We start from the raw sequence: 26,543 nt of genomic DNA on the forward strand, positions 1-26,543 counted from the left end.
CTTTATCATCCGAGTACAAACATACAGCTTTTCCACTGAGATATTTGAGGTAAGCTGTGCTTTTAGGCTACATAACATCTATCAATGAACTGTAGCATTATCAGCATATATTTATTTCCATATGACGTTAATTAAAGTCAACACATGTGCTTTAGCTTTCATCAACAGCAAACCTCGCGCCAAATTTGACGCGTTTTGAAGACGTATATGGGGGCGTGGTTAAGAATAGTTTATATTTAATATATGTATATATAAAGAATGTTAAAGTATTAAGACTTCGCACATTCTGTGCTGTGCTACTTAAACGCTTAATTTTACATCAGGAAATCAAAATAGCGAATAGGCAAACGAATATTTTCGTCTTTTATGAAAATAGAAACTAGACATAAAGCGACTCCTATGATTTGCTACAGGCGGAACGTCTCGAAAGCTGATTGGTCAGTGGGAAACTCGCCCTCAAGTCTGCTCCATTTCTGAAAATCAGGGGCGAGGCATATGTCAAATGTGTCTTATTTTAAATTATAAACGCATTTATGCACAAAACATAATATTAAATCTATAATTAAGTATTATAATCAGCTATTTGAAGATAAACACGGCATACAAAAGCCGTATTGTCTAAAACAACATCTCATCTGTCACAAATCCCCCCACTTTGGAAGTGGTAAGTCTCCGTCCATGTGACGTCTCCTGTGATCTTGGAGAAAATACAGTATCAAAATTCCACCTCAGCGCCGTGGTTCCTCAACTGGAGGATATTTCTGAATTGTATATATATAAATAATATCTCTGTGCTTCCCTGTACGGCCAAATCAACGATGCTGCGAGTGAGGTCTGCCGTCAGTCAGTCGTGGAAAGGGTATGTATGTATTTGCACATGGACTCACGCATGACTTTTGGTCTAACTGGAGCACTTTTGACTTCAGTCATCGTCTGCCTTCAGTAATGTGCTCATAATCATACATTATTATCTGCTGTGAGTAAATACTGGAAGTTTTCATATACTGTACAAGTATTCAGGCAGACTGTGTGTTATGTAATGCTTCAAGAAACTTGTCTCCCTGCTGTTATGTAGGTGAGATCTGTTTGCACAAGTGTTTCGTATTATTATTACTGTCATTCAATCTATTCAGGCGCATAATACTCATAACTAAACACTGTACTTTCTCTTTAGTGGACATACAAGTTTTTCACATGCACCCTGTTGATTTCAAGCTTTTATATGCAAAATATAAATAAAATATTGGTCACACTTTATTTTAAGGAATTCTTGCTGCTAACACATCATTAAGTGAGACTATTAACTCAATAAACTACTAAATTGCTGCTTATTAATAGTTTAGTAGTAGTTAGGTTTGTGTATTGAATAAGATTATGGGATTTAGAATAACATCATGCAGAAAGTGTACTTAAAAAGTACTAATAAATAGTTATATTTAGGTAATATAGTAATATAGCACATTTAGGTAATAGGTAATAAGCCAGTAGTTACAAATGAGATTTTTTTTTTAACCTAAAGTGTTACCGAAATATTATACGTAATATAGTGCATATGAAATTTATGTAGTATCTTTTATAGACATAAAATAAGTCATGTATGCATATATATATATATATATATATATATATACACACACACACACACACACACACACACACACACACACATACACACAACAGTTCTGTCTGGATCTCGAATCTTATTGGTTGATAGCCGTGATATTTTTAAGTAATATCAGCACCTGTACAGTCTCTTTACCCTTTGTGTATTACTCCGTCTCCGCCCACATACAACCAATAACAAGCAGGCACTACTGTTTGACAAATAATACTGCTGTTACACAACTCTGGAATATCACACTCGTAGCAGTGCGATATGGCTGTATATCAGCACTGGTGGTGTGTGTGTGTATTCCGATGCATTAATTATTGTAATGCATTTATTATATTGTACTGCATTTATTCCAAATACCTGTACATAATATTTTATTACATTTATATGCATACACTTGCTAATTATAGCACACTCTTAGATAATCTAATATATAATATACATTTTTTTTAAATTATTTTGTGCTGTTTTTGTACTTTGTAGTTGGTTATTTTTAGTAAATCAAATTAACTGCATTAAGCATACACAATTTGAATTCGCATGACAGGACACGCATACATAAATGCATACATAAATAAACGTAATTATTTAAAATCCAAGTAAATAATTATATAACGTGCGTTTTATTTTTATTTGATTTGTTTTAATAATACTTTATAGTTGGTTATTTTTAGTGCATCAAAATAAATGCAATACAAAATCTGCATATGCATGGCAGACTATGTATACATGAAAACATACATACATAAACTTAATTATTTAAATACAAGTAAATATGAAATTGATTAATAAATTAATTAAATACTATAAAATGGGGCTTTATAATACAGTTGAAGCTGTGGTCTAAGTACTGAATAATTTAAATACACTTTATTAAACATGTACACATAGACATGACCTATATGCTAAAAAATTGCAGGTTAACGATGTCTGTATATAATAACTTCTATTTCATTGACTTTAAGTTAATTTGATTGTAATAATGTTTAACTTTTGTAAAGCTTCTTGAAACAATAATTATAGTAAAAAGGGCTATACAAATGAATTTGAATTGAATAAAGTCCAAAAGGTCCTGCTTTGGTCTCTCATTGGGATTTATAGCAGGTTATTCGTGCAACAATTCTGTCACTGATTGATTAAAGACTAAAACCAGACTGAAGTAAAACCCCTGTTACTCACTAAGATGAGTTTGTTTTCTCTGCAGGTTCAAAACTTTCTCGTGTGCAGCGGTGGAGGTGAAGAATGAGCCCGTTCTGGGGTTTAAAGAGGGCAGTAAAGAGAGAGCAGAACTGGAGGAGGTCAAATACACACACACACACACACACACATACATATACAAACACTCATGTTCGCACACACATACTCATATACATACATGTGTACACACACACACACACACACTCACACAAATACATATGCAAACACTCATGTTCGCACACACATACTCATACTCATATACATTCATGTGTACACACACACACACACACACTCACACAAATACATATGCAAACACTCATGTTCGCACACACATACTCATACTCATATACATTCATGTGTACACACACACACACACACACTCACACAAATACATATGCAAACACTCATGTTCGCACACACATACTCATACTCATATACATTCATGTGTACACACACATGCGCACACACACTCGCACACATACATATACAAACACTCATGTTCGCACACACATATACTCACATACATACGTGTACACACACTCGCACACATACAAACACTCATGTTCGCACACACATACTAATACTCGTATACATACATGTGTACACACATGCGCACACACACTCGCACACATACATATGCAAACACTCATGTTCGCACACACATACTCATATACATACATGTGTACACACACACACGCCTACACATACACACTCGCACACATACATATACAAACACTCATGTTCGCACACACATACTCATATACATACATGTGTACACACACACACGCATACACATACACACTCACACACATACATATACAAACACTCATGTTCGCACACACATACTCATACACGTATATACACACACACACACTTATACACATACATGTACACATACACACACATGCATACAAACACTCACAAGCACACACACAACCATATGCACACATACGCACACACATTTATACATACACAAACTCGCGAGCACGCACACGCATAAATACACATGCATGCACACACACACACATACACGCACAACCATATGGAAACACACTAACTCACTAAATCTTTCAAACACACACTCTCACACACACATATAGACACACACAGACACACACTGTCTCTCACACACATAAAAACTGTCTCACAAACAAACAAACACATACACACACACTCTCTTTCTACGCATTTGCACACACACTCTTTCTCCCCTATGTGTAAACACATATGCACACCCACACACTAACTCACTCTAAATCACACATACACACTAACATACTCACTGTCTCACACACACATTCTTTCTCTCACACATAGACACTCTCAAGCACACACGCACACTCTCTCTCACTCACACAAATGCAAACATTCTCTCACAGATGCACACACGCTTTCTTTCAGACATTCATACACTCTCTCACACACACACGTTCTTTCACTCACACACACCCACACACTCTCTCTCACACACACACACACACACACACACACACACACACACACACACACACACACACACACACACACACACACACACACACACACACACATTCTCTCACACATGCACACAAGCTTTCTCTCAGACAGGCATACACTCTCTCACACACATACACACACACTCTTTCTCTCTCACGCACTCACACGCACACAACCTCAGAATACCTCATGTTTATCTGACAGACGGCCTCTGTGTGTGTGTTTTATTCAGGCGTTACGAAACCTGAAGGGAAAAACAGAAGAAATTCCATGTGTGATCGGGAATGAAGAAGTGTGGACCAAAGACATCCGATTCCAGCTGTCTGTGAGTTCAGCAACACTCTGTGAAACATTCATTCATTCATTTTTCTTCGGCTTAGTCCATTTATTAATCTGGCGTCGCCACAGCAGAATGAACCGCCAACTTATCCAGCATATGTTTCGCACAGCGGATGCTCTTAGAGCTGCAACCCAGCACGGGGAAACACCCATACACACTCATTCACACACAAACCGGGAAACCAAAGCACCCGGAGGAAACCCACACCAACAGTGGGAGAACATGCAGACTCCACACAGAAATGCTAACTGACCCAGCCGGGGCTCCAAACAGCGACATTCTTGCTGTGAGGCGACAGTGGTAATCATCTCCGGAGTGAACGATTGCTCTTCAGGCCATGACACATTTTTTTAGTATTATACAGCCACAAAATACACAGCCATTCTGACTGCTTGTTTACAAAGACTCTCTTTTTTTCTTTCTTTTATCGTAATTATTCATATTTATTAGTGACATTTGTATCTGGCAAGTGACTTTTAATAAAAGCATCTGCTAAATAAATAAATATCAATGCAAATTAATTAAAAAAAAATAATTGAAATATATTTATTAATTAAAATTTATTTAATTTTAGGTGAAAAAAATATTATAATTTCAAGGTTTTAGCTTAGCTATTTATTGCAGTTACCTTGGTATGTTTTAAATCTATTTATTATTAACAAGTTGGCGTTTCTGTGTGGAGTTTGCATGTTCTCCCTGCATTCGCGTGGGTTTCCTCCGGGTGCTGCTGGTTCCCCCACAAGTCCAAAGACATGCGGTACAGGTGAATTGGGTAGGCTAAATTGTCCGTAGTGTATGAGTGTGTGTGTGGATGTTTCCCAGAGATGGGTTGCAGCTGGAAGGGCATCCGCTGCGTAAAAACTTGCTGGATAAGTTGGCGGTTCATTCCGCTGTGGTGACGCCAGCTTAATAAATGGACCAAGCCAACAAAAAAAAGAATGAATGTATTATTAACATCATATACAATAATAATTTTAAATTAATAATTACATAATAAAATAATTTCAAATTAAATCAATACATGGGGCGGCACAGTGTCTCAGTGATTAGCACTGTCCCCTCACTGGTACATTCGCTGATTGGAGTCCTGGCTGGGTCAGTTGGCATTTCTGTGTGGAGTTTGCATGTTCTCCCCGTGTTGGCGTGGGTTTCCTCCGGGTGCTCCGGTTTCCCCCACAGTCCAAACACATGCACTATAGGGGAATTGGTAAGCTAAATTGGCTGTAGTGAACGAGTTCTATCTAACTCCATTTACATGACATTTCTTAAAATTGCTTCATATTCTCATGTTATTTTGATATTAAAATATGACGCTTTTTTCCACAGCCCTTCAACCATTCTCACCAAGTTGCAAAGTTCTGCTATGCTGACAAGGTACAGTGTGATTTTAGAAAAACTGCAAGTGTGTTATTTGTCATTTTAGTTTAACTCATTCAATGTATTTCGAAGATTTTAATATATAGTCAAAATTGTTCACCCCTGAACCCCTGAATTTCTTTCTTTCTAATATTTCCCAAATGATGTTTAACAGATTCAGGAATTTTTCACAGTATTTCCTATAATATTTTTTTCTTCTGGAGAAAGTTTTTTTTTTTTTATTTCGGCTAGAAGGAAAACAGTTTTAATTTAAAAAAAAGCATTTTCAAGGTCAATATTATTATGCTTTTAAAGCTATATTTGTTTCGGATTGTCTACAGAACAAACCACTGTCATACAATGACTTGCCTAATTACCCTAACCGGCCTAGTTAACCCAATTAACCTAGTTAAGCCTTTAAATGTCACTTTAAGCTGAATACTAGTATCTTAAAAATATCTAGCAAAATAAATGTTCTGTCATCATGGCCAAATCCGAAATTAGTTAGAAATAAAAACAGAAATTATACGAAAATATACAGGGGCACTAATAATTCAGGAGGGCGAATAATCCTGACATCAACTGTAGCATGGAATGAGGTTAGTTGTGTTCATCATTTGGCCTTCTGGTGTCTTCAGGATCTTCTAAATAAAGCCATTGAGGCTTCAGTCGCTGCTCGGAGGGAATGGGATCTTAAACCGGTCTCAGATCGAGCCCAGATCTTCTTCAAAGCTGCCGACATCATCAGTGGGCCCAAGAGAGCAGAAGTACTGGCCAAGACAATGATCGGACAGGTGCGTCTTCAGCAACATTTACACCTTTAAAGCCATTTATGTCTTTGCTGTCAGTGCTCAGGGAAGCTACTCTAAAACAACCTCAATACAGAAGTAATTGAAACTGCAGTTCATCGACTGGCCACTGGGGGGCTGGCTTTAGAAACTATCAAATCCGCATAGACTGCCATGTTAAATTGCACAACTTTACAGCAGAAAAAAAACATGTTTACAACCTGGTACAAAAAATTGTTTTGGTGTATATAGCTAATATTAATCTTCATGACAACTGTGAGACGGTGATTTTTTTTAATAACTCATCTATTTAATTTATTTAAAACCTTAATATTGTGCATAATTAAGAGCGTGGCCACTTGTATCTGCAGCTCACATCATATTTGTCAAGCAGTAGCGCCTGCTTGTTATTGGTTGTATGTGGGTGGAGTAATACACAAAGGGCAAAGAGGCTGTACAGATGCTGATATTACTAAAAAATATCATGGCCAATAAGATTCGAGATCCAGACAGAACTGTTGTGTGTGTGTGTATGTATATATATATATATGCATACATGACTTATTTTATGTCTATAAAAGATACTACATACATTTCATATGCACTATAATACGTATAATATTTCGGTAACACTTTAAGTTAAAAAAAAATCTCATTTGTAACAACTGGCTTATTACCTGCCTAATATATTACAACTATTTATTAGTACTTTTTAAGTCACATCACCTCAGCTGATTCCAGATGCTAAACTTGGCATATATATTGTATTTATGTGTTATAGTTTAGTTGCTTTTTGGGTTTATATTTTACAATTATCAGATAATTTGACATGCTATTCACTTGTCTGGGCTCCATCTTTGGGTGATATTTAGTTATAATTTTATTTCGAAATGTGTTTATTTTATTTAGAATAATTGATTTCTTATTTATTATTTGATTTAGAGTTGTAATGCGCTCCAGAATCTGACAGATTGACTAGCTGTAGGCTCTAGAACAGTCATCTGCAACGTTGTCATACAGTGTTATGCCTGCATTTCAAATAGCCTGGCATTTACTAATATAGACTATATTGAAGTATTTGGAAGTCGTAACATTTTCTTCCTGTAGTAAAATATCATAATGCTAAGAATAATGCTAATGTGGCACAATGCATTAAACTGTGTTTTTAAAAGACCAAACTCAGTAAACACAATATTGATATCGGATACGACCAAACAAACTTTCTTGAAATTGCGTGAAAATATGCTTAGTTGTATATTTAAGAGATAATGGGCCCTATCATATACCCGGTGCAATGTGGCGTAAGGCGCGACGCAATTGTTGTTTGATAGTTTCAGCTTGGCGCAAGAGTCGTTTTGACGTGTTGCAGCACGCTGTTTAAATTGCAAATGCATTTGCGCTCATATGTGCGCCTATAGGCGTTCTGATCTGAAAAGGGAGGCGTGTTGAGGTGTGTTGCTGGCGCGTTGCTATTTTGAGAAACTATAAAAATCTGTTCTATAGACCAGAACAAAGCCTGTCTAAGGCCAAGCACAGAGCGCGTTAGTTGTGCGCTTGCACATTGCTTAATACAGACAGGATGTACAGCAATACGCAAATATCTTTACATATGAAAAAGAATTCAAATATTACATATATAGGATATAATAAGGATATATATAGAATATAAATATAAAGGGTTAAAATATTACAAAACATATTATTTTTTAGCCTATATAAATAAAAAAACTACTGCCTTCATGCCTTCTTCTTCTCGGGGGGCTTTTTCAGTTAATTCATGACAATTTGCTTTTGTATAATGTTATTATTATTTGCAGTATTATTTATTATATCCATATTTATATTTGTTTTACTAAAAACAAGCTTAGTTTTGCCCACCTGTCAGGTTTTAGACCATATGGGGCACAGCAAAAAACTTTTTTGAGCACACTTTGTTATTATTGTTCATTTATTCGTTTGCTGGAAATTTTTTAATAAACCTTAGCGCTTAACAAACAAAATTAATTATGTATAGGCTAATTGATGTCTGTGCGTACAACACGTTTACCTATCCACGAGAGTGAAAGTAAAAAATGAGGAGGCTCATCTCTCATTCTCACGCTGCAGATGCTCTGTTTAGCTGTTTTCTCTCTTGTGAAGCGTTCAGTTTTTCCACTTACAAAGTCCGTCGTGTAAATGTCAAATGTGCTTTGGCGCGACGTAACTGGCTCTTAAAGGGAATGGGAGATGAGACTCTGATTGGTTTATTCTCAAAACACACCTATAACTCATTAAGAGATTATTCTCAACCCTGTTAGACCATGCGCCACGACGCAAAGTGGATTTTTCTGTCCTCATATTAGCTTAAGTGGATTCTGACGTGGCTTGCAAGTTTTTTTTTTCTCAGAATTCTGACTTTATTTATCAGAATTGTGAGTTTATATCTCCCAATTTGGACTTAATTTACAATTTTGGGTTTACATCTCAGAAGTTCTGAAAAAAAGTAGACTCACACATGAACATACTGTTAACATTTAGCAAATTGTTAAACGTATACTTGTGGAATGCGCTATTTTTAATGTTATCAGAATATAATTTTTATTTGGAGACTTTAAATGAAACATTTTTTTATGTTTTTTATCAATTTCTATCAAAAGTAACCCTTGAACTGTTTTTCGATTTTTATCTTATATTATCATTATTATTATTTATGTATTGTACCTTGTGTGTTATTGTTATGAATTAAATTGAAAATCCTTGATCAAAAAGAGGTTTAACCAAAACGTAACAAAATAACAGCAATTAAAAACATAATCCCTGGTGCCCCGGTGCTCTCTCTCCCCAAAATAAACCAAAAACACAACCACTGAGAATTAACAAGAAAATATGATTTATTTACAGAAATAAGGAGCAAAAATAAACCAAGCTAACTAAATTAGATCAAACTTCCCTGGAAAACAGACAATAAAATAAAATACAGAAAAATTACCTCCCTACTAGCAAACACAGGAGAAAACGAAAATAAGAAATGGAAGGCACCAAACCTCCCTACATACTCCAAGACAGACAGGGAGACAGAAAACCGGGTTTCTCCGGTTACAATTAACGTCACATCGGCATCTCACAAAACGCCACAAAGAGATAGAAGCAAACACTCATTCGACCACTAGTCTCCACTGAGCATAACCGGGGAATCGAGAGAGAGCGGGGAGCCATCAAATCCATGCTCTCTGCAGGTTTATATACAACCGCCGCCAATCCAAGCGCCAATCACGATCCGACCCAACGTAATCCGCTGCACCTGCGAATACTCAGAAAGAGAGAGAGCGGGAGAAGAGCGAGAGAGAGAGGGAGAGAGAAAGAAACACCATACACAAGCCTACACTACACTACTCGTAACAGTTATTTATTGCTGTTGATGACTTTTAATTGTTAGAATATTTTTATAATTATAGAAAAGTGGCATTTATAAAATGTGGTAAACCTGATCTGTTTTATTGCCATGACATAGCCATAGAAGCTGAAATGACAATAACATCTAAATTCTCTCTCTTTTCTAAAAAAAAGTTTGTGTCAAGCAATGTTGAGATAAAAAGTCATAATAACCTTTTTTGTTAGTTTTATTCAGTGGCAGGAACAAACCTCTATAGCTACAATAGCTACTCCACAAATGCCTGTTATTTGTCGGTACATAAACTAATTTCTGCTGTATTTGCTCTCTGTTACAGGGTAAGACTGTGGTTCAGGCGGAAATCGACGCAGCTCCAGAACTCATTGACTTCTTCAGGTTTAATGCCAAACATGCAATTGAGCTTGAAGACCAGCAGCCGCTGGACAGTGACGGCAGCACAAACACCATGCTGTACCGCGGCCTAGAGGTGCGTTTACATGTCTAGAACACAGCTCACAAGTGTTTTACAATTCTTTTAAGGTGTACTCACTCTAGGTACAGTTGACTTGAACCGTGCCAAAGCACGATTGTCCCCACTCCCCTCTCCCCCTATGGCCTGCACTCACAATGCATTACCTTCCAAGCCGGAGCACGCTTGCGTTATCGATAATGCGCAGTTCAGTTTAACAGGTAGAGAAGCACACTAACTACATCATAACTTTTTAATCCAGATGGACGGGGCAACCATTACTGCATCCAAAATGGTGAAAAGCCTTGGAGTAACGATTGATGACCAACTAAACTTCTCTGACCACATTTCTAGAACTGCTCGATCTTGCAGATTCGCACTCTATAACATCAGAAAGGTCCGACCCTTCCTATCTGAACATGCAGCTCAACTCCTTGTTCAAGCTCTTGTTCTCTCCAGACTGGACTATTGCAACTCTCTACTAGCCGGGCTCCCAGCTGACTCTATCAAACCTCTTCAGCTGCTTCAGAATGCAGCAGCACGAGTGGTCTTTAATGAACCTAAAAGAGCACATGTCACTCCGCTGCTCATCCATTTGCACTGGCTGCCAGTTGCTGCTCGTATCAAATTCAAAGCTCTGATGTTTGCTTACTAAGCGACTTCTGGCCTTGCTCCTTCTTATCTGCTCTCACTTCTGCAGATTTATGTGCCCTCCAGAAACTTGCGTTCTGTGAACGAACGTCGCCTCGTGGTTCCATCCCAAAGAGGGAAGAAATCACTTTCCCGAACTCTCGCGCTCAATTTGCCCAGTTGGTGGAATGAACTCCCTAACTGCATCAGAACGGCAGAGTCACTCGCTGTCTTCAAGAAACGACTAAAAACTCAACTATTTAGTCTCCACTTTCCTTCCTAATCTGCAATTGCCTCTCTGGCTCCACCGCTAACTGTACTACAAAAAATAAATTAATTAAAAAAATTACTAATGTTTTGCTTCTTAGACTTTACACACCAGAAACTTGCCTACAGCACTTATTCATTGTTGCTCTTATAGTTGTGTAAATTGCTTCCTTGTCTTCATTTGTAAGTCGCTTTGGATAAAAGCGTCAGCTAAATGACTAAATATAAATGTGAACTAAAACAGTCGACATTGCTTTAGTTAAGTCGTTATGTATTATTTTTAGTCGTTTTAGGATGTAGTGAGACACAGTCGGAACAGATCCAGCACTTTTGACGCTCATAAATGATCATAAAGTCCTCGTTCTGCAGGTATTAGGAGGTTTGCTGAAGGTGCAGCGAGGGTTTTGAGTCTTTAATAAACTATGACAGTTTGTGTTCACTGGACAGTATGGAGGATTAATAAATCCAAATGAAACAGTCCCTTCAAAGAAACGTCAAGTCTTTAGTTTTAGGTTCAGGCACGCTTTGCACTCACACTACAAGCCTATTGCGCCAAAGCCCAACTGAACCGTGCTCTGGCACACCTCTTCCAACCATGGCTGGGCCTGATTCAGTTCACCCCTACAGTTAAAGTACAGTTTTATAGATGTCAGTAATAGTATTGTTACCTCATTGTCCTGTCCTGTAAATGATCTCCAGGAAAGATACATTTCTGGTGGGAAAGAAAAGATCTTGTTGTGGATTTCTATCTCCTGACTAGGAGTGCTACAATGTGTCAGGCTTTGGCCTTAGCCAGTACATAGTTTCATACTTAGTACATACTTAGTTTCTGTCTACATTTTACAAAATCAATACAAATGTCCGTCACAGGAATCACTTTTATAGTCCATTGTGCTCCAAAACTATGACAAAATGTGCGATTTAGAAGATATAAACCTGGTAAAAACATTCAATGCTTAGGGTCATGTCCGCCTAAATGTTCAACAATTTTTTTTCTCGTCTCCTCATACAGTTTCATCAATCGTAAATTATTTTATAACATTGTATTATGTAAAATTAACTCGACTTTACTTGTTTTCAGGGATTCGTTGCTGCTGTTGCTCCATTTAACTTCACAGCGATTGGTGGAAACCTGGCCGGCACTCCTGCTCTTATGGTTGGATATTAAATGTATTGCATAAAGAGCTTAACACAATGTGCAGATGAATGCAATTTAAGTTTCAGATTTCATTTTTATCTGTTTTTTTTTTTTTTTTTTTTAAATTATATATTTTTGTAATTTTGTTATGCACAACAACAATGTTTTTATTATATACAGTTGAAGTCAGAAATATTAGCCTCCCTTTTTTATATTTTATTTTTTAAATATTTCCCATATGATGTTTAACAGAGCAAGGACATTTTCACAGTATGTCTGATAACATTTTATCTTCTGGAGAAAGTCTTATTTGTTTCATTTCAGCTAGAATAAAAGGAGTGATTTTAAGGTCAATACTTTTAGCCCCTTTAAGCTCATTTTATTTTCTATAATCTACAGAACAAACCATCGTTATACAATAACTTTCCTAATTACCCTAACCTGCCTAGTTAACCTAATTAACCTAGTTAAGCCTTTAAATGTCACTATCTGTATAGAAGTGTCTTGAAGAATATCTAGTCAAATATTATTTACTGTCATCATGACAAAGATAAAATAAATCAGTTATTAGAGATGAGTCATTAAAACTATTATGTTAAGAAATGTGTTGAAAAAATCTCCCCTCTGTTGAACAGAAATTGGGGGACAAAATAAACAGGGGGGCTAATAATTCTGACTTTAACTGTATATTTTCCAATTAAATTAAATATTTTATTTAAAAACAAATGTAATTAAATAAAAAAATCTGACATTCTCTTGCTAAAACTATGAATTAATACCAATATTTAATTGATACTCTTAAAAAGGTTTCCAAAATACACATTACATTTTTCTGGACTTTATTTCAAATAAAAAAATTACAAATTATATATATATATATATATATATATATATATATATATATATATATATATATATATATATATGTGTGTGTTTTTTATTAACTCTAAACACCTCGAAAAAGACAATATTTTCTTTCAATTCTGTCGTATTTGAGTTTAGTAATTGAGTAAATTGAGTTTATTTGTAAATCAGTTTAGTTTATATCTACTGTGAAGGTCAGAGAATTTTGACATTTCTGTGCAGATTTCTGTTTAAATGATTTTGAGAGTATATCAACTAAAAGCTTAAAACATGAAATAAAAACTTTCATTTAAGCTTCACAATGCAAATCCATTTAGAACCACTTGTTTGATAAACAAAGTAGGTCTCTCATATAATATATCTGCTAAAAGAGCTAAAATATACATGAATGATATGCTCAAAATATTTTATTTTCTGTGAATTTTTGTGAGCGCCGATTCCTTGTGGGCCCAGTCATGAGTAATCACAAAAAACTAATTATGTTGATTTAATAATTACTGTTTTTTTTTTTTACTTTACATTTAAAATGCTTTTTATTAAACCATGCACTTTATTAAAGAAACACATGTTTGAGTGTTTCTTTAAATCTTTAATGCTGACTTAACTACATACAGTCGAAGTAGTGTTCTGTTTGTTTAATGAGAAGATTTTTCTAAACATAATAGTTATAATAACTCATTTCTGATAACTGATTTCTTTTATCTTTGCCATGATGACAGTAAATAATACTTGACTAGATATTTTTCAAGAGACCAGTATTCAGCTCAATATAAAGGCTTAATTAGGCAGGTTAGGGTAATTAGGCAAGTGATTTTATAACAGTGGTTTGTTCTGTAGACAATCCAAAACGAATATTGCGTGACAAGACTAAAAATATTGACCTTAAAATGGCTATAAAAAAATTAAAAACCGCTTTTATTCTTGCCGAAATAAAACAAATAAGACTTTCTATAGAAGAAAAAATATTATAGAAAATACTCAAAAAATTTCCTGAATCTGTTCAACATCATTTGGGAAATATTTAAAAAAGAAAAAAAATATCACAGTAGGGCGACTCACTTTGACTTCAACCGTATCTGTGTGTTTTCAGGGTAACGTTGTGCTGTGGAAACCCAGTGATACCGCCATGTCTGCCAGTTATGCTGTCTATAAGATCCTGAGAGAGTCTGGATTGCCACCGAACATCATTCAGTTTGTCCCGGCAGATGGGCCAGTGTTTGGAGACACAGTTACGTCCTCTGAGCACCTCGCCGGCATCAACTTCACCGGCAGCGTCCCGTATGTATCTCTCTTACATCACACATGAAGTCAAAACTAGCCATATGATTTCGTAGCTCACATTGCTAGTTTTCATTCAGTCAATTATTTTCATTCGGCTTAGACTAACACTACAGCCAGCTTCGTTTATTAAATTCCCCCATAGCGCATTTGTTTGGACTGTGGGGGAAACTTGAGCACCCGGGGGCAACCCACGCCAACACGAGGAGAACATACAAACTCCACATAGAAATGCCAACTGACCCAGCCGAGACTCGAACCAGCGACCTTCTTGCTATGAGGCGACTGCTAACCACTGAGCCACCGTGATGTCCTAAAATTAATATATTTATACAAAAGATTTCTTAATTGATCTTAGCATATCACTTTAGCTGTGTCTTTACATGTTTTCCAGTTACATTCAGAATGTATTTTTTATTTTAATTATTTAGAACAGAGTCATTATATAATAGTAATAATGTCGGCGCAATAGCCTAGTGGTTAATGCGTTGACATATGGTGCAGTAGCACGTCAGGGCATCCCGTGTTCGACTACCCCCCGAAGACATGTCCAACATGTCCGACATGTCTCTCCAACTTCGCTTCCTGTTCAAATACTGACCTATCTAATAAAGGCAAAACGGACAAAAATAAATCTTAAAAAAATAATAGTAATAATAATATTTACTAGTAAATTATTTATAAAAAGCTATTATTAAAATAATATATTTATAATTTTTATATATATATCTATAGCTGACCCAGCTGGGACTTGAACCAGTGACTTTATTGCTGTGAGGTGACAGTGCTACCCACTGAGTCATTGCTAGTTTTGTGGTGAGCAACTCCTCTGTGCGTGTCATTAAGGGAAGAAAAGTTAGTTTCAGTTAAATTTTCTGATTATGTCTGTCTGAGGTGTTGGGTGTGGCTAACACTTAACCACGCCCCTCCAGCTGTCAGTTTTGATAACAAACAAAAATGGTGAGCAGGAGGAGGAGTCTGTTAGGTTGTAGTAAAGCAGCGGTCACATTAGAGTTTAAGCATGCGATATTCTGTCGTGCGGCGCTGCGAAAAGGGGCGGGATTAAATAAGATTATTAGACATTTTAATAAGCGAGCGATTGCTCCATGTTTTAAATTTCTGTCCAGGGAGGTCATGTTTTGATCTTCGATTGGTCTTACGCAGTCAAGTGATGCGATTTCGCAGGTCAGACTTCTAAAATGCTTGGACTTTGCACCGCAGCAACCTGCAAAACTTGATGCATGACCCTGCATTTCCAGTCTGACGCATTCGCGTACGTATGAATGGATGTCAATGGGAGGAGAAGCCCAGTGTGACCGCAGCTTAACTCTCCCAAAACCCTTTTACTGATCTTTCTAAATGAAATGCCTACTTTACTGCATACAAATCAGCTCGCAGCAGAAAAAAACAAGCCACACCCACTGTTTCCTCATTTAATATTCCAATTCTCGAGAAACTGCATAACAATACAGAAAAAAAACAGTCGCAGCTTCATGTGGATTTTAACCCAAATGCACTTCATCATGTGATTGCATTGCTCTTATCTTCTGTCCGGGTTAAAGTTTGTCAGAGTTCGTGACAGTTGAAACCGCTTGGATGTTTTGCATGGTGCAAATCTAAAATCAGAGTCAGCTTTAAGTTTGTGCAAACACTCAAAAAAGTCTTGTTTTTAAATGATTTAAAGTATCTTTGATCACTAAATGTATTAATTAATTTATTTATTTAATGCTGGTAAACTTGATTTAATGCATTACAATTAATTCAGGTTGTCTCAAAACAAATTGATTGAGCTAACTTATCAGATTTTAGTGGATTCAACATTAAACAATTCGGTTGCCCCAAAGAAATTTCTGGAATTGTGTTGTTTCAGGTTTTTTTAGATACATAGTTTAAACAGACAGCAAAATATGTTTTTGAGTGTGTGACAATTATATTTACAATAAAAACTGTGCTGTGTGTTGAAAACTCAAACACTGAAAATGTAAAAATCCTATTTTCCCACATTTTTTTCCAGAACGTTTAAGCGGTTGTGGAAGCAGGTCGCCCAGAATCTGGACATCTACAGGAATTTCCCTCGCGTTGCTGGAGGTTTGTTCCCTTTGCATTAAGAATTCAAATCAATTATATTCAGTAAAATACAATTGGGTAATTTTTTTTAATTATCAAAAAATTCACTCTATGGGCGGCGCAGTGATCGCCTCACAGCAAGAAGGTCACTGGTTTGAGCCTTGGCTGGGTCAGTTGGCATTTCTGTGTGGAGTTTGCATGTTCTCCCCGTGTTGGCGTGGGCATCTGCTGTGTAAAACATGTGCTGTATAAGTTGGCGATTCATTCCTCTGTGGCGACCCCAGATTAATAAAGAAACTAAGCTTAAAAGAAAACGAATGAATGAATTCACTCTGGTGGGCGGCACGGTGGCTCAGTGGTTAGCACTGTCACCTTACAGCAGCCCCGTGCATAGACTATGGCCCCGTTTACACTAGTGCGTTTTAGTTTTAAAACGGCGTTGTAGAATGAAAACGATCCGCGTCCACACTTGCGTTTTACCCAGCATTTCTGAACAGCTCTCCGTCCACACCAAAACGCTGAAAACGCACATCACGTGATCACACACACACTCTCGGGCAAGCGCTCCAGCATTTCTACCCAGATGAGAGCTCTGCTTGTCGGACTGCTCATCAAGCATCTCCCGCTGGATCTAATCTCACTATATTTGCTAAACGTGATATTTCATTCATGTTGTTGTCTTTATCTAACGACATATTCCCTGACTTTGGTCATTGGAATCTATTAAGTTACTTGTTCACGGGTAACATGTTTTGGTTAAGCGCAAAGATAAGTTAATGATTAATCCAGGTACATTGACTGATCGCTTGCCTTTATTTCCTACAATGTATAAACTTATTGTGTTATACTTTTATAATTATCGATTATTAAAACTGATATTCAGCAAAAGAGAGGGCGCGTTTCGTATTTTCACTGAAATTGAAAGGAGGCAGTTGTTATCGGCTCCGTTTTGTTATAAATATCCACACAGTGAAGATGACGCTCATATGCAGCACGACGCCTCAACATTTCTGCTGTCTGTTAAGTTGCTAATATTAAAAAGAAAAGTGTTCGAAGGGTGTTCGGAACTGAAGAACGGGGGGAGGGGAGGTGGGTTTGTTGCGAACTGAAGAGCGGAAAGGGGGGGTGGAATGTAAAAGGGGTTGTCGTGAACTGAAGAGCGGAGAGAGGGGGTGGGGGGTTGTCGTGAACTGAAGACCGGGGGGGGGGTTGTCGCAAACTTTGTAACGAAATTGCGTGTGACTCATCAATGCAACTTCACAACAAATACTGATTAGTAAAGCTCTTACTGTAGTATTTCTCACAAACGATACATGAGACCTTCTTTAAGTCTGTCTGTTGTCTGACGCAGCTGAGGAGGGAGATTAAAGCACGCGGGAAGGCACGTAGAAACAGTAGGCGAGGAGGACTCGCCTTAAAGGATCACGAAACACCAAAACACATGTTTTGAGCTGTTGACAGTCGTATATGTGTCCCACACTGCTAAAAACACTATTAGGACACCTATATTTCACTAAAAAGTGTAAATTGGTTGTTTTTGCGTTATTTCAAGCAAATTTGTACTTCCGGTTTGAAACGAATTTTTGAAGCTGCGTCACGGTCATGAGATAATAGCGTGTATTCCAGCGTGCAGACTGGACGTCTGTGCCAGAGTGAGTCTTATTACGTCTTACAGTGTGTTGCATTAATGCACGAGTAAAGCTTGGTTCAAACCAATCAGCGCGCTCTATTGTGCAACTTCATTAATATTCATTACTGTCACAGTGTTTAGACGACACTTACACCACGTTGTGTTGGCAAAACAAGCGTGAAGTGTTGCTTTTATAGTTTGCTGCCGTTAAGTTTTGTTTTCATTTTCTCTCTGTGAGAGCTCAGAGTCACGTGTGGATTAACAGTGTACGCGACGCGCGACAACAATAACTTACGTGTCTAAGGAGGATTATTGTTTACCTGAGAGCTGTTCTCATCTCCAAACGCTGAGATCCGGATTCGCTTGTAGTCTCCTCTTAATAAAGACGCGGCTCTTGCTGGTGATTGTCCTGTCTCTACAGATTTGGTAAGTGAGCGACCAGTGCTCTTTGTTTATTCAGTTCGTATTTTATTCGTATCAAACAAACTATTGCACCAGTGTAAACAAGTTAGCACTAACAGTTACAACCAAACTATAACCTCGTGTTGGATTTTGTGACCGGAATAACACACGCGGCTTTCTGACACTACCTGCCGTCTGCATCTAAGTTTCCGGGAAATGCGGAGGGTTTTTTTTTCTCTCATTCGCCGTGCGGTATCAAACATTGCATGAAAAATACACACTTACAGCAGCTCCTCGAATCAAATATCTCGTTTGTCGGGAGGGACATGAATGAATTCCCTGAATGAAAGAGCCAAACTGCAATTAAAGTCCACCATTTAATAATTTGGCAAATAATTCGACAACAGTTGTCCATGTAAACACAGTCACATTGTCCGGTGTGGTTGTGTGTTTTGACTCTGAAATTCAGCGCGCCCAAATAGACACTCCCACACCAAGCCTCTTTTCTTCCTCCGACACTCCCCCCTAAACAGAGCTGGACACGCCCACTTTTCTGACTTTTTCCAAAGTAGAGGTGTGAAAACACCCTGCTGAAACGAGGGGGTTTCATGGCCCTTTAAAGGCCCAGTATGACAAAACCACCCTCTGGTGGAAATATGTATAAAACAGGATCTTGTGAAAGGGATAATAAAAAATCTGATGGGTGTTTTGAGCTGAAACTTTACAGACACATTCTAGAGACACAAAAGACTTATATTAAATCTGAAAAAAGGGGTAACCTAGGTGCCCTTTAAAAACCTGATTTTTCAGAAACTAATCTTTGATTGGCTGTTTCCTGTGTGTGTGTGTGTGTGTGTGTGTGTGTGTGTGTGTGTGTGTGTGTGTTTCAGAGTGTGGTGGGAAGAACTTCCACTTTGTGCACAAGTCTGCAGACGTCCGCAGTGTGGTGACCGGCACCATCCGCTCTGCGTTTGAGTACGGAGGACAGAAATGTTCTGCCTGCTCTCGTATGTACGTCCCAGACTCTCTCTGGCCTCAGATCAGACAGGGCCTCCTGGACGTCCACAAACAGATCAAAGTTGGAGACGTAAGTAAAGGAGAAGATCTACTGGAAATAGAGTCAACATAAAGATTAGTGTAAAGGCCCTTTCACACCAAGACAGTTCAATTCAATTCAGCTTTATTTGTACAGCGCTTTAACAATGTAGATTGTGTCAAAGCAGCTGTACAGAAAAGATCATAGTAAATTGAAACAGTGTAGTTCAGTGTTTAAGTTCAGTTCACTTTAGCTCAGTTCAGTGTGGTTTGATAATCACTACTGAGAGTCCAAACACTGAAGACTAAATGACTGACTTTTCATTTTTTTCAGCCAGTGGAAGATTTCAGCACTTTCTTCTCAGCGGTGATTGATGACAAGGTACAAACCTGCTGATCCAGTAACAGAGAGAGTAAACGAATTACCATATATTCTTCTTCTAAAGAACTTTAACTAATGTCATTTTCCCTCAAGTCTTTCTCCAGGATTAAAGGCTGGCTTGAACACGCCAGATCTTCTCCACATCTGAAGATCATCGCTGGAGGAAACTGCGACGATAAGAAGGGCTATTTCGTGGAGCCCACAATAATCGAGACCACCGACCCACAGGAGAAGATCATGAATGAGGTGAGAAAACGGATGCATTCTGGGAGGAATTGTTCAGTGAACCACTTACTGAAGGAAAAACAACAGAACAACACACACAAGACATTTATTAAACTAAAATAAAATAAAAAATGATTAATTCACAACTATAATAACCTTTACACACACTCATGCTTCATTTCTCTCTCTCTCTCACACACACACAGACACAGACAGAGGCTCAGGGCAATGAATGGCTGGACTTTGGTTTGTTTAGTTAAACTGATCTCTTGCGTTTAACCTCATTTAACACTGCTCAGCTGATCTGGTCACTGAGTCACTCATCTGGATACTGAAAACATTCACCAGGATCCACTTCTAGCAGTTCTTTTACAAATGTTTTTGGATTTAAGGGAATATTTTGAGTTGTTTGAATGTAAAATAAATCTACAGAAATAATTATTTCAAAAGGATTTTTAATCAGAAATATACATACTTTTTTTTAAAGAAGAAAATGAAGCATATGCAAGCTATTTGCCCCCAAATATTGTTTACATCTAAACATTTTAGTTAGTTTTTTGGTTTCTGCCACTTTCTGCCATAAAATAAAATAACAAAATTATTATTATTAATTAATAAATTAATTATTATTAATATTATTATTGTGAATATTATTATTTTTAAAAATGGTCTCCAACACACATTTAAAGAAAATAATTGAAAATAAATTATTGTACCTAAAAGTATGCAGTATCCTCTGAATTGTACATTGGAACTGTCTCTTGATCATGATAAAGAATGTGTATTGAATTTTTGTTTATGCTTGGCAAAGAAGTATGCTATTATAATGGTCAACTGCTCAGATATCTTCTGTCAATATGTAGTTAATATGAGTCAGGCGACCACACTTTTACCACTGAAAAAATTAACCTACGATTTACATCAAAGATCTGAGGTGTTCTGGCACATTTGGTCCTCCCTTTGGAATTTTCACAGTCAGAGACTGTGTGTTTCTGAATTAGTTTATCTAATTATAAATCTAAATTTGGTTTATAATTTCCTTTTATTTCTGTCTTTCCTTTCAAGCATTTGTATGCATTTGAATGTCTAAGAAAAGCTGCTGTACTTAAAAAAATACTTAAAAAACATCAACTGATTAATTATTTTGCTTTTTGACTTTTTAGTGTTTGTTTGGAGATATAAACTGAAATGTGAGTGAAAAATCACAGGATTTTTACATTTAAAAAATACCTTTATTTATTTGTATATTATTGTAAAAATAAATTTCTGGCATTAAAAATGCAAGTCAAAATTAGGAATAAATTGCCTCCTGTTGAATTTTAATTCTTATGGAATTTATTTTATGGCGGGAAGATTTTTTTAACAGTAGTATTCAGCTTAAAGTAACATTTAAAGGCTTAATTAGCTTAATTAAGCAAGTTAAGTTAATTAGGCAAGTCATTGTATAAAAGTGGTTTATTCTGGAGACAATCCAAAACTAATAGTGCACAAGGGGGCTAATAATATTGACCTTAAAATGGCTTTAAAAAAATTAAAAACTGCTTTTATTCTAGCCGAAATAAAACAAATAAGACTTTCTCCAGAAGAAAAAATATTATAGGAAATACTGTGAAATATTCGTGCTCTGTTAAACATCATTTGGGAAATACTTGAAAATAAAGTCACAGGAGGGCGAATAATTTTAACTTGAACTGTATATATTTTGTTAATTCAGGAGATCTTCGGACCCGTCCTGACAGTCTACGTTTACCCTGAAAACGACTACAAGAAAGTCCTGCACTTAATAGACAACACTTCTCCATACGCCCTAACAGGAGCCATCTTCTCCCAAGACAAGTGAGCACAGCACTGTCTCTGCATTTATGATAATGAAGATGAAAATTCAGCAACCCAGATCAGCACAATCCACATTTTTTCATTCAGAAATGTTTCGGAGGATCTCCAGACACTCATATTTCTGCACTAGACTTTGACGTTTGTGATCATTCATTTATAATCTGCTCGTGTGTTTCAGATCTGTTATAGAGGAGGCCGGAAAAGCTTTAAGAAATGCTGCAGGAAATTATTATATCAATGATAAATCGACAGGATCAATCGTGGCCCAGCAGCCTTTTGGTGGCGCCAGAGCGTCAGGTACAAGCAGACACAAACTGATCCTGAGTCAGTTATTACAGACGCAGAATGTCAAGTCCACAAGAACAGCATCTACATACACACTCTTTAAAAAGACTTTACGTAATACACGTTTACATAAGACTAGATCATTAAAATGTTTTACACAAAAAAAACTTTGACTAATAAAAAAATAACAGTTATTTTATATTCAATCAATTTTACAGATTAACTGACCATGTTTACACAATGTTAATATTATTGAATGTTAATATAATAATAATATTGACCTTAAAATTGTTAATAAAAAATTAAAAACTGCTTTTATCCTTGCAAAAATAAAACAAATAAGACTTTCTCCAGAAGAAAAATTATTATTAGACATACTGTGAAAATTTCGTTGCTCTGTTAAACATCATTTGGGAAATATTTAAAAAAAGAGACTAATAATTCTGATGCAAATTAAATGCGAGTTAAAATAAAATACCCTAAATATTAAGGGTTTCGATTTTGATCTTAAATCGAAATTTATGCTCAATTTCGAATAGAATCGTCGATGCTGCCACGCCCCCATGTCACGTCAGCTTGGCTTGCCAAGCGGGAAAAAAACACGCTTGTTTAAGTGCTTGTTGAACTGCAGACGCAGGAGACCCGTCGACAGAACTTAAACCCTCTCCTCTTTCAATGAAGTCGCCGGTGTGGAGGTATTTTGCATTTCCAGTGAGTTATGTTGACAACGTTCGTGTTGTCGACAAAAACAAACACAGTTTGCAAGCTCTGCTATGTACGTATTAGGGTTGGGCTGATAAATGATGGGTGCATCGCGATCCTCCACTCCGCCCCCGTTGCAAATCCGGTCGCGAAAAATACACACTCAGGCCCTGTTTACACTAATGGGTCTTAGTTTTTAAATGGCATTTTACAACGACAACGATCAACATCCACACTGACGCTTTGCATTTCTGAGCAGCCCTCCTTCCTCACTACCGCTATAAACGCACATCACGTGACTACACACACACAGATGCGCGCCAGAGACAGCGGGTCCAGGCGGTCAGCGTGTCAGTAGACTGCTTCAATCTTTCACTTTCACACTTACGTAGTCATTTTAGCGAACACCTCAGATACTGTTGGCTGGTTCCTGTTGGTTGTGCGCCTTTTTTACCGACGCCATTATGATGACACAGATCAATGCCTATTCACGAGTCATGCAGAAAAAGTGATTGACAGGTGGTAATTATGTGTGTATCTTGCCTTTATTCATTTACTGTATGATTTGTTTATGGGTAAACAAAGAACATGCAGGTCAGGTAGTTTAAACGGTAGGCTACAAATAATTAATTTGTTATTAATCACTTAATTATTCATAATCGAAAATCGAATCAAACCGTGACTTTAGAATCGAAAATGTAATCGAATCGAGGATTTGGAGGATCATGACACCCTTACTAATTACACATTTAAAATAATACACTTTAATATATAAATTGTAAATTAAATAGGCAATATTTATATACATGCATGAAATAAATCAAATCTCTTCTTTATCTTTATTTTATTGTGTTGTGTTTACAAAAATGTTATGCCATGCCTGCAGAATTAATTTCATCTTTCTATTCAGGCACCAACGACAAACCCGGCGGCCCCCATTACGTCCTGCGCTGGACGTCCCCTCAGGTGGTCAAGCAGACACACGTCCCACTCACAGAATGGAAATATCCTTACATGAGCTAAAAGACCGCTTCATTTCTCTAAAATCCTTCCTAAAAGACTCTTCTTACCGTCCCAAAACCGCAGACAAAGTGTGGTAATGATGAAGAGCAACAGTAAAAAGCAGACCAGACTGAATGTATCCCCGAAGATTTCTCTGCAAACATCACTGGATTATTAATACAAGCTATTAATTCAGCAAAGAATGCACTGAACTCTTTTCACTTTCTCGTTTCAACTGTTTACTCTAGTATCCAGAGAGTAAATCTATCTTTTTATAATTATCGAGTGAATGGAAGGAAGCGCAGTTGTTACATTTTTACTAGGGCTGGACAAAAGATGAAATAATTATAATAATAATAATAATAATAACTCCAAAATAAAAGTTTGTTTTTATAGAATTTAAAGAAGTGCACTGTGTAAATTTATAATGCATAAATACACACAGGCATCCATACATTTGATAAAAAGCTTATTTTAGATACAAGTTATATATTAATTTAAATATCAAAATGGGTTTGTATAGTTTCGTTTTTATCTGTGTGTGTGTGCATAATAAATGAGCAATATCACACAAGTAGCAGAGCGATGTGGCTGTACATCGGCACTGGTGAGAGGTGTGCACTGGCTCAAGGCCGCAGGCCAAGTGCCTCAGTGTCCCACCTGTGACTATACACAGCCATATTGCACCGTTACTTGCGTGATATTGTGTTTATACAACAGTTCGACGGCATAATCGTGTATATAAGAAAGAAAATCTAACACAAGAGAGTCTCAAAAACCCTTTTGTAATAGGAACTACTTTCTTCCGTCGTTCATTCACGTCTGCAGCTGACCGTCAGAACAGCAGAAACCCTGCCTGTTCAACAAAGTCACTTTAGAGCTAGTGTTTGAATGATTCTTTAGCATAATGTCTAACGTGATGACAAAACAGCGGATTTTGCTCACATTTTAAGATTATAAGGCTAAACTTGACATGAAATGCCATCAGTCTACTGAGATTTCCCAGTATTTCTCTATTGCAATCGGGAGATCCCAATAATTAACCCCGAAACAGCCAAAGCAAAGCAAATATTAGCAAATTACTGTGGTATAAATACAGCAGTACAACATACAAAAGAGAGAGATCGACTTAAAGTCACTTACCTGTTCTGTAATGATTAGTTCAGCTGTAGAATACACAGTTTTCCTCCCCTAAGGACCTATTATGCGGTCATTGTTACCATCTTGTGGCGGAATCGTCTTTGCTTTCTGCTCAATGACAGGCTGATGGCGGTCGATGCACAGAATCTCCAAAATGTAAATATTTAAAATAGGCACTATCCTTTTTAATAAACTGCATAGTTGCAATCTAACCACATTCTTGCCTAAAAAGCCTCAAAAGTACATTATGTTCTCCAACAGCTGCAATATTTGTCAAACTGTAGTGAGTTTATTGGTCTGCTGTCACTATGTGAGCGGAGTAACTCACAAGGATGAAGAGGCTGTATGAGTGCTGTTATTGCATGGCTATCAGCCAATCAGATTCGAGAACCAGACAGAACTGTTGTATTAATATATATATACAACAGTTCTGTCTGGTTCTCGAATCTGATTGGCTGATAGGCATGATATATTTAAGTAATATCAGCACCTGCACAGCCTCTTTACTCTTTGTGTATTACTCCGCCCACATACAGCCAGCAAAAAGCAGACACTACAGATCTAAAGTTTAATAGATGCTTGCTCAGCTGTTTAACTGTCAGCTTATGATTTGAATCCAACGTGGAAGAAAGTAGTTCCTCATACAAAAGGGTTTTTGAGATTTTTTTTGGTTTTGTTTTTAACAAAAATACACAATTATGCCGTCAAACTGTTGTATAAACGCAATATCACACTCGTAGCAGTGTGATATGGGTGTATATCGGTACTGGTGGGGGCACTAAGGCACTCGGCCTGTGTCCTCGAGCCAACGCACGCCTCCCACCAGTGCCAATATACCGTCATATCGCACTGCTACGGGTGTTATCGCTCGTATTTATATATATATAAATATACACACACACACACACGCATATATATACACACACGCACACACATATATATATATATATATATATGTATGTATGTATGTATAATACATATATACATACATATATGTACATATATATACACATATATGTATATATATATATGTGTGTGTGTGTGTGTGTATG

At 37.0% G+C, this 26,543-nt stretch overlaps 2 protein-coding genes across 2 annotated transcripts in view; one reads left to right on the forward strand and one right to left on the reverse strand.

Moving 5' to 3' along the window:
- Window positions 1-26,543, reverse strand: part of flnba (filamin B a) — a 750,037-nt gene that overhangs the window by 387,720 nt on the left and 335,774 nt on the right. The window lies entirely within an intron of this gene.
- Window positions 712-24,554, forward strand: aldh4a1 (aldehyde dehydrogenase 4 family, member A1). Its single transcript, NM_201158.1, is given in 15 exon segments — window positions 712-859; window positions 2,817-2,910; window positions 4,518-4,610; window positions 5,952-5,999; window positions 6,620-6,775; window positions 10,477-10,626; window positions 12,587-12,661; window positions 14,598-14,785; window positions 16,800-16,873; window positions 19,775-19,971; window positions 20,254-20,301; window positions 20,395-20,547; window positions 22,241-22,362; window positions 22,541-22,659; window positions 24,260-24,554. Coding segments are annotated over 15 exon segments (1,671 nt in total). The 5' UTR covers window positions 712-818; the 3' UTR covers window positions 24,373-24,554.

Source organism: Danio rerio, chromosome 11 (genome assembly GCF_049306965.1).
Source record: "Danio rerio strain Tuebingen ecotype United States chromosome 11, GRCz12tu, whole genome shotgun sequence".
In the NCBI taxonomy this organism is placed as follows: Eukaryota; Metazoa; Chordata; class Actinopteri; order Cypriniformes; family Danionidae; genus Danio; species Danio rerio.